Raw genomic sequence first — 10,243 nt, 5'->3', positions numbered from 1 at the left:
CCATGTTCACAAGCATAATGAATCGGCAGTCGACCATTTGGGTCTGGGGAATCTACATTAACACCTTTTTCGCTCAAAAATGGTATAATTGTGCATCCAAAGATAAAATTTTTACATGCATAATGAATGGGCAGCAGACCATTTTTATCCGGAACATCGATTTTCGCACCATTCTTTAACAGGAATTCGACTGACTCTAATTCGGCATTGACACAAGCATAATGAATCGGTAGCAGACCGCTTCTGTCCGGAACGTCCACTTTCACACCATTAAAGATTAATAAACTTAAAGTCTTAATTAAGCGATGCTTAGATGCATAATGTATCAACAGCTGACCTTCCGAATTTGGAACTTCTAATTTAAACTCTTCTAACGCTAACACAAATGTGAACATTCTGTCAGTTTCCATACGTGAAATCCGTAAATCCGTTAGATAGTCCCATTCGAAGTAATCTCTTTCTTCGGAAAACAGTTTGCCCAAAATTTTCCTCGATCGATTATAAAGAGCTACAGCTAAAACACTCCTTGGACTGATATTACTGTATGCGTTTTTTAACGGGAGGGAATTTTCGATGCACTCAAAAATCATCGAAAAATCAAACCTAACTGCATAGTACAAAACTACTCCTAAATAATCATCAGCAAAGTGATTCCCGTCATACAACGGAATCAAAAATGGCAAGAAAAGTAGCAACTTTTGAAAACAGGCACTAGTGGAAGAACTGAATTTGATAAATTTGGGCCCTACGTGACGATAATTTAGATACTTTTCGACCTGTTCATCTTTAAACATCCAATCTTGGTTAAAATCGAAATCTTTTAAAACTGTGTTATTTTTCGCAATCGGGTAATTTTTGGTCCATGCACAAGCCACTTCCAAAATATCTCGACCAACGACATCTTTTTGCTTTAAATCTGTCTCAGTGAGTTCTCCCAAAATCGCAAGATTTTTGTATATAACACCTACGAAACCTTTACACTTTCTCGTCAACATTAAATCTAAAAAAAATCGAATATTGTTATAACGACTGTTCGAAATAAATTTCTTGTCGCGTGCTTTTGAACTTCGATGTTCAAAGAGATAGAGGGCTGCAAAATATTCCCCGTAGGAATTGTGGGCGAATTCGACGTCGTCAGATACAATCCGGGTTATGAATCCTACATCATCACCTTCATTTTTAATTTTTTGCAAAAAAGTTTTAACCTCCTTGTCGACACTGCGATTTATGTTGAAAAGTTTTTCCACAAATGAGTTGTAAATGTAAGAGCTGGCAGCCAAACGTTTGTAGTAATTCATTTTAGTTTCTTTTTCTTTTACGAAAAGTTTTTCATTTTGTTCATTCGATAGTACGATTTCTTTTTTCTCTTCATACAAAACCCTAAATTTTTCGTCGACAAAGTGTTCATATAAATCGAGAACAGTGAAAATGTAGTTCAACAAATCTAGATACTTTTCTTTGTCTTGTAAAAATAATTCTGTCAACATATAAATTTGTAGAGGAATGCCCAAGATTTCATAATTCGGAAAAGCCATTAGATTGTCTCTTATTTTAGTAATAGTTTGAGATAACTCTTCCTCGGGGAGCTGTAGGCGACTCCTGATATACTCTCGTTGCTCGTCGTCGTCAAACTCCTTTATACTTCGTGAAAACGTAGCAAGTGTGTTTTCTAACACACTTTTCAAGTTATTTCGAGAAGTTACCCACTGTTTCACGTTTCTTTCCGAAAAAGTTTTCACTAAACTTAAAACCGACATTTGAGTGGCATCAGACGCTTCATCCAGTCCATCCCATGCTACTTCTATTCGATCCTGCTCCAGCATTGTCTTAAAAACTATTTGGTGCAATGGGTTTGAGTACTTCTTACAAGTGATTTTCAGCACGTATTTCAAAAACTTGTCCATATCTGATTTGTTTTTTCTAAAGTGGTGAGGATGATTCCTTGCGTAGATTAAAATGATCCACTTCGACGAAAAACTGACACTTTTCAAGCTCTTCATTAACGTGCTTTTGCCCATACCAGGATCTGCACAAATAATGTTAATATTTTGCCTCGATTCACTGAAATATTGTCGTTCGTCTATGAATTCCATGAATTCGGTTTGTCGCTGGAAATTCTCAAGTTTTTCAAAACATTCACAATTCTCACTTCTTAGCCACTCCAAACGATGTTCGTCCAAATATTTAAAGTGATGTAATTGAAAATCTGAATTCTTTTTGCACAAAGTATCAAATTTCTCGTGTGATATATCAGTTTCACTAGTAATGTAAATCTTCAGACTATGAATTGTGTCTTGAATCGTGTCTACATCATTTATTATGGTGACTACTACATCTGACAAATTTTGTTGAAATGAGTTAACATTTGTCACAGAGTCAATTAAAGCAACTACATTCGGGTCAATATTTTTCAAAAAGTCAACATCTATCAAAATTTTTGTTAATCTTCTTTCGATATGACTTGGTGGTAGAACTTCTTGTAAGTTTCCAATCAACAATGGAGCATCCAACATTTCAACTAAATCATCTGTAGAAATCAAATTGTCAACATCGCACATTTCTACTAGAAATTTCAACTCAATTTCTCTTTGACCTTCCAACGAATACGTAAAATTCGTTATGATTTCTTCGTACAATTGTCTGTGTTTTTTTAAATCGGACAAATTTTGAAGTAGAAACGTTTCCCTTTCTACGATTTTGTCGTTAAACGTCTCTTGGTCGTCGAGTATGATGAGATTTTGAGCTTGACATGTTTTTATTGCTTGATAAACTTGTGGGCAACCTTCAACGACCAATGGACTTTTTCCCAGTAACCACATGAGCCTCGATACTTTCAAAAGATCTGCACTATATAGACTTGCTTTTGTGCTTATATCGTCTTCTATAAGTTCGTACAAGTTATTAATTTTGCTCGTGCTTTCTACATCGTCTAAGTCGTCGACAACGTCTGACCAAATCGATTCGATTCTTTCAAAATTATGTTCATCAATGACAGCTAAATCACATTTAGAAACAGCTTCTCTGAAAATTTTTTCTTTGTCATTGACAGATTTACCCTCAACGAAGGACAGTGGTTTAGTGAACGGAGAAAACACGCAAAGGGCTATCACGTGTTTCATCCATGTTTGATTCAGTTTAAATTTGTCCCCTTCTTTCATACTCCACTGAGTTATGAAGTCTACGTACTCACGACAAACACTTTCATTACTACCGAATTGTGTCTCTAATGTCTCGAATATTTCCTTTTTAAGCTGTCTGACATCTGGTTGATCACTACAGAGACACAAATTTTTGAAAAACAATTCATACTTCTCCAAATTGTCTTCACTTGCTTCGAATGTATAGCAGCTACCTTCCGAATATGAAATCAAATTATTTTGTTCGCATGGTGTCAATTTTCCAAATTTAAACCGATTTAGGTGCTCAGTGTTCAATTTACAATTAGTGAATAGAACCATTTTCACAGATGGTTCCTTTAACTTTTCATGCTTTTTGAAATTTTCGTAGTACTTTTCGATGCTAAATTCACCACTCGGTGAATTCAGTCTCTCAATGAGTACTACTTTTCTTGTGACGTGTTTCAGCTGGACGGCGTATGTTTCCGTTCGATCTTTGAGTATTATTTTGACTACAACGTCGTCGAAAGAACCAAATTCGTCATCATTCGAAGACAAATAAAAATTTTCGACGGTTTCGTCAATTATTAGTTTTAAAACTAAGCTGGCAATGTAGAGGTGTTCGTAGTCTTTGCCTTTGTCAGTGGTGCCAGGTCTCTTTTTAAACATCTGGAAAAAAGGTTCAATTATGATTTACCTACTAGAATATACCAAGTGTTTTTGTCTCGATTCGATAAATAGGCAACCAACAATTAGGTAGGTAATGCCAAAATTGCAACGGGTTGTATTTTTAAACAAAAAGCTAATAGTAATTTTATGACTTACTGAGGAAGAGTTTTGAGATAGATCATCCACTTCGTCGACATTTGTGTTTTTCGCAGTCTGTAAGTTTTATTACAAATAATTTTATTAAAAAAAAATGTTATAATTAACTTACGGTTGTCATCTTGAATTACAACAAAATCAATCGTTATAGTTTTAAAGGAATGATACAATTTCAATTGTTATTATGGTTGATCATTTCTTATATGTATTGTGTATAATTGGTTGCCTAATTGTATAATTTTTAATCTAAATTTATTAAATAATTTTACACAATGCTTAATTATCACATTTGTGTTCTTTTTATCTTTCCTATTTCCTTCTTTTTACATTTGTGTTGTTGTCTAAAACGACTTCCATTCCCTTTCTTTCTGTCAACGCTCCAATCCGATCAATACAACCCCTTTTCTGTCTTTCCCAACTTAACCTATTATCTCTTTCTCTTAGCTTCTTCCTCTCTTCACACTGTCCCTCTGCAAGTCAAACACCTAGAATAATTCCTGATGTCGCTTATCTAACCTAGAAAGCCGGGTACTTTACCAAATGAAAAATGTGTCATTCCGCCATCTTTGCGTCTCACCACTCAATAAAAACGCTTGACTTATGTAGTAAAGTCGACCCTAAATACGGGACACAAAAGAATCAATAGTTCCCTCTCAGTGAGGACACGCCTTTTAATATAAATTTGAAGTAGTTGATACAGTAGTTTCAGAGATTTTTTTTCGTTCTAATCAAATAAAAATTTACAAAACAACTTTATTATATCAAGTTTACAAAAACCAATCACAAAAAATTTACATTTTTAAATTATTCCACATTTATGTAGACCGTTTGCACCGCCATACTTCGTCCATCCACATGGTGTGCATTTATATGTCTGTTTAAATTAGCTTTTGCCTTAGCCTTATATGGACATTCTTGGCATTCACACGTGACACTTCAAAGCAAAATTATGTTTAGATTTGTATGGACAATGTTTGCATTCGTACCATTTAACATCGCGTTCATCTAAACGGTGCACGTTTATGTGTTTTTTCAAACATGAATTGTATTTGGCTTTGTATGGACATTTTTGGCATTCATGCCATTTAATGTCGCTCTCGTTTAAATGGTACGCATTTATGTGACGTTTTAAGTGGGGTACAATTTAGCTCTATAGGGACAATCTTGGCATTCATGCTATTTAAAGTTTTGCTTGTTTAAATGGTATGGACAATTTGTTAGTTCACGATTTTCTTTATTTTTCATACATCTTATAGTGTGCTGGAACCATTTCATTGCAAAATATGTTTCAAAGCTACATTTACCACAAATGTAACTTTTAATGGTAACTTCATGGTTTTGTTTTCTACGGCCATGGTAGTTTTTAACGTGCTGTTTGAACAAAATAGACAGGTCTGTTTTGAAATTGCAGTCCTTGCAATCATAACTTTCAATGTAGCTGTGTTCACACTTCCAAGATGCCAAAAGGGGCATTTTAGTTTAACTACAACACTTAAGTGATTAATTATGTTATATAAAAAAAATTAAAGCATTCTTACCCAAAATTTGAGACAACCATCAAAGGGCACACATAACCTCAAATGTCAAATTCACGTAATTAATTCGTAATCGTATTTTTTGTGTATGATGTGAAAAGTGGTTCGATTTTTTACAGAGTGATTTTTTTCTTTAATTACAAGAGCAAAATTAGTAGTGCCAAAATGTTTATTAGGTGTCTTAAAACTTCAAAAATTTGGTTACTTTGGAAGTGCCTCGGATGCCGGTATTTAAAAAAATATAGGAAAGACGGATATTTTGCTTTATAATGGCAATATTCTCGGTAAAACAAATCTATAACACGAGTATTATCGAAAAATTAGTGACACAGTCCTTATTTACGGTGATAATATTTATATTGACACCTAAGCACCGTAGTCTTGTCGACACTTGAGCCACTTCAGCGCTTTGAAGAAGAGATGCCAAAAATTTGACATTTCGATTTTACGAAACTTTTTTAATTCATAAGTTTACTCAAACTCAACACCAAAAATCACCTTCAGTGGGTGCTACGCTACCACCAAACGCATTTCTCGTACGCACCCGTGAATTCCACTTTTGAGGTTATGTGCAACGATTTTCAAATTTTTGGTAAGACTCAAATTTGTCTCCACGATATAAACATTGAATAAATATAGGTGGACCGAAATGTCGCTGCAATACTCAGAGAAGCTGGTTCGTGTACAACCATCGCCTCACCATGTCCATGATTGTAAAATTTGCCCGTATTACACTTCATCCTTGTTCCTCATGGTAAACCACGTCAGACGCCATACGTTACCATTGGTACCCCGTAGCTGCGAATCAAGCAACATTGAAAACTATTTGTGCACGGACTGCAATTTCCAAACTGAGGTAACAATCCTTTTCAAACAACACATCAAAAAGTGCCATGGTACCAGAAAAGAACACCACGAACTCCAAGAGGTGGAGTACACCCTCAGGAGTTACGTTTGTTCGAAATGTGGCTTTGAAACCTACTTTATAATGAAATGGTTACAACACACCACAACCTGTATTGGAAACAAAAACAACAAAAAGAGTGTTACTATATGGTATAAATGTGTCAAGTCTGACTTCCAACAATCTGTAAAAATACACAAAATCCTTCAACACCTAAACAATACCACAGCCACTTGCAACAAAAACTTTAAATGGTTTGAATGTGAACAATGTCCATACAAAGCCAAAGAAAAATATATTTTAAATAGACACATAAACGTCCACCATTTGACTAATCAAGACATTAAATGGTACCAGTGCCAATATTGTCCATACAAATCTAAACATAACTGGGTTTTGCGGTGTCACGTGAAAGCGCACCATTTATCAGAAAACGAAATTAAATGGCATGAATGCCAAGACTGTCCCTACAAAGCTAAAATGAAAGCACACTTAAAACGACACATAAACGCATACCATTTAAACGACAGCGATATTAAATGGCACCAATGCAAAAAGTGTCCCTACAAAGCTAAAGAAAAATCCAATTTAAACAAACACGTAAATCTTCACCATTTGGATAAACACAACGTTAAATGGTACGAATGCAGGCATTGTCAATACAAGTCTAAACACAACTTTGCTTTAAAATGCCACGTGAATACGCACCACTTAGACGAGCGGAACATTAAATGGTACGAATGCCAAGACTGCTCATTTAAAGCCAAACTAAAAACGTATTTAACTCGACACGTAAACGCGTACCACAAGGATATTAAATGGCACGAGTGCAAAAGGTGTTCATTTAAAACTAAGCAAAAGTATGTTTTGACAAAGCACATTAAAAAAATCCATCTGGAAGAACCGGATATTAAATGGTATGAATGTAAAAGCTGTCCATTTAAGTCAGAACGGAACTATGATTTGAAGAGTCATTTAAAATCGCAGCATTCGGAACAATTAAATGCCAAAAGGTACATTTGTAAAATGTGCTCATATTCCGCTAAGGAGAATTCCAGTTTAAGGAGGCATATAAATGTTCATCATTTGGATGGAGGTGATGTCAAGTGGTACGAATGCAAGCTATGTCCATACAAATCTAAACACAACTTTGCTTTAAAATGTCACGTGAATACGCATCATTTAAGTGGAGGGAATATTAAATGGTATGAATGCCAAGAGTGTCCTTATAAAGCTAAGGCGAAAACGAACTTGAATAGGCACATAATTGCCCGACATTTGGACGAAAAAGATATTAAGTGGTATGAATGCGAAAAGTGTGTGTATAGAGCTAAAGAACGGTCGAATTTAAAGAAGCACGTAAAAATTCACCATGTAGATGAAGATGTAAAGTAGAAAACATTGTTTTTCTTGTTGTAAACAACGTTTTAGTTGATTTTTCAAATTTTGTATTTCCATATACATATTTTTTTGCGTGATAATAAAATATATACATTCTAAAAGACCCAGTAATATTAAACTAAAATCTATAAATATCACTGTTTTCAAGAAGAAATATGCGAATTTTTGATTGACGCTAACACGTGGTGTAAATTTGTTTTATTGTTTGTAAATTCACAGTTCATATCAGGATTTTAATCGTTAACTGGTTCTAACTCAAGATACAGTGCTTGTTAAAGAGATTTCATGAAATTCACTTAGTCAGAGCTCATTTTTTGCTTACCAAGTTATAAATAAGGTTTCTACATGCTTATACTTAAGTGTTAGGTTAGGTACATTATAACACTTCTTAATTCCTCATACAAGATTGCTAATAGTAATTTTCTTTGCTGTATAATTTAAATTGAACGTAAATTTTCATGCTCTGCAAATTATTCAAATAAGAATTTTAATTCAAATTCGGTCACCACAGTACGTCATTTGCAGTGATTGGATATTTTAAAAAGTAATACATTACAATTACTCATTATTCAGTAACAATAGTAGTTCATTACAATTACAAATTACTTTTTGCACTTTGAAAAATTTGATAAAGACAAAATTTTAGACATTTGTTGTATGCGACTATATTCATAATTTAAATTCAATAATAACTGACATTCAAAATTAGAATTACTCATAGGTTGTTCTATACTATCGCAAGCACTGCAGCACAGCACATGCCGTACGAGCAAGTCGTTACGGTCGCAAACTCATGGTTGGGTCCCGGCTATTGGAACAAGCCGACAGCGTCACGTCATCCCGACCGCCCCTGACTTCTATTCTAGGCCTGCATTCTTTGTGCAGATGGCGCGACCGCCAGCTCGACAAGGAACCGCGCACTCCGCTTCCGCCACGTGTTTCTATGTTATTTACCTGAATTAACAACACTTAAATTCGTCATACACTCTCGTGAAATTTGAAGCAGCAAAGAATTCTTATCTGAGATTAAAACAATTTCTATGATGGAAACATTAATCAACAAAATATTTACATGGTCAAAAAAAACTAGCAAAGATTTATAAAACAACAAAAAATCTGGTGTGAAGTAAAACTTGTGCAGATAAAAAAATTTACGTAGAGTTAGGAACTGCAGAACATGAAAATTTACGTTCAGTTTAAATTATACGGCAACCAAAATTACTGAGGCTATAATTGCGAGATAGAGAAAAATTGCAAAGCTAACAAATTTACATGAAGTTAAATTAAGCCACACTTTATCAACGATTCAAGCAAAGAATTTACGTAATGTGAAATGATGCCATGATTCAAGTGGCTGGTGTTTATATTTTCCAATTTTCGATTTTTTGATTTTTCCATTTTTCGATTTTTTTTTAATTTCTCAATTTTTGGAACTTCTGGATTTCTCGGTCTTTTGATGTTTCAGTTTTTGAGTTTTTCGATGTTTCGATTTTTTGATTTGTCGCTTTTCCAACGTTTTGATTTCTCGATTAATAGATTTTTTGATTTTCCCATTTCTTGAATTTTCGACTTTTCTTCAGTTTTTCTTCCACTTTTCAATTTTTCGATATTTCAACTTTGTGATTTTTCAATACATATTTCGATTTCTCATTTTTCCATTTTTTGGTTTTTTGATATTTCTGTTTCTTGATTTGAATTTTCAACTTCTGGGTTTCAGATTTTTTAATTTTTCGATTTTTCGATTTTTTTATTTTTCGAATTTTTGATTTTGGCCAATTTTGATTCAATTTTTCGATTTCTGGATCTATTCATGCTTCAATTTCTCGATGTCTCAGTTTTTGAATTTTCCAATGTTCCGGTTTTTCGACTTTTGGGCTTTTCGATTTTCAAATTTTACGTGTTGATACCTTAATTTTTCGATTTCCCAATTTTTGGCCACTTCAGTTTTGGAAATTTTCAATTTTTCGATATTTCAGGTTTCCAATTACAAGTTTTTAATTTTTCGATTTTTTAATTTTTCAATTCATCGATATTTCTCTTACGGTTTTTCAAATTTTTATATTTTCGATTTTCGGGTTTTCGGCGTTTCAATTTCTCTTTCTATTTTTCGACTTCTCGGTTTTTCGACTTTTGGGCTTTTCGATTTTCAAATTTTACGACGTGTTGATACCTTAATTTTTCGATTTCCCAATTTTTGGTCATTTTAGTTTTGGAATTTTTCAATTTTTCGATATTTCAGATTTCCAGTTCTACGATTTTTACTTTTTCGATTTTTTAATTTTTCAATTCATCGATATTTCTTTACGGTTGTTCAAATTTTTATATTTTTGATTTTCGGGTTTTTGGCGTTTCGATTTCTCTTTCTATTTTTCGACTTTTCGGGTTTATATTTTCCAATTTTTCGATTTATCAAGATTTCGATTTTTTGATTTTTCCATTTTTCATTTTTCTGTAATTTCTCG

General features: G+C 33.7%; 1 protein-coding gene and 1 long non-coding RNA gene across 3 annotated transcripts; one reads left to right on the top strand and one right to left on the bottom strand.

Annotated features, from left to right (window-relative positions):
* Positions 1-4,680: 4,680 nt before the first annotated feature.
* LOC135138714 (uncharacterized) lies at positions 4,681-5,820 on the bottom strand. 2 transcript variants are annotated; one of them, XR_010282041.1, is made up of 2 exons: positions 5,480-5,820; positions 4,681-5,432 (listed from the first exon to the last, which is right to left on the bottom strand). It is a non-coding gene; the product is annotated as an uncharacterized LOC135138714 (long non-coding RNA). The 2 variants fall into 2 exon arrangements; XR_010282040.1 differs by having other exon boundaries at positions 4,681-5,424.
* Positions 5,821-5,858: 38 nt separating this feature from the next.
* LOC135138713 (zinc finger Y-chromosomal protein-like) lies at positions 5,859-7,853 on the top strand. Its single transcript, XM_064068698.1, has 2 exons — positions 5,859-6,068; positions 6,116-7,853. The coding sequence occupies exon 2, from the start codon at positions 6,126-6,128 to the stop codon at positions 7,773-7,775; it is 1,650 nt and encodes a 549-aa protein (XP_063924768.1). The 5' UTR covers positions 5,859-6,068; positions 6,116-6,125; the 3' UTR covers positions 7,776-7,853.
* The last annotated feature ends 2,390 nt before the right edge of the window (positions 7,854-10,243 follow it).

Source organism: Zophobas morio, unplaced genomic scaffold, assembly GCF_036711695.1.
Source record: "Zophobas morio isolate AGI-343-1 ecotype UQ-CSIRO unplaced genomic scaffold, CSIRO_AGI_Zmor_V1 ptg000030l, whole genome shotgun sequence".
NCBI classification, from domain to species: domain Eukaryota; kingdom Metazoa; phylum Arthropoda; class Insecta; order Coleoptera; family Tenebrionidae; genus Zophobas; species Zophobas morio.
The sequence above is the reverse complement of the archived record's forward strand: the minus strand, read 5'-3'. Positions and strand labels throughout refer to the sequence as shown.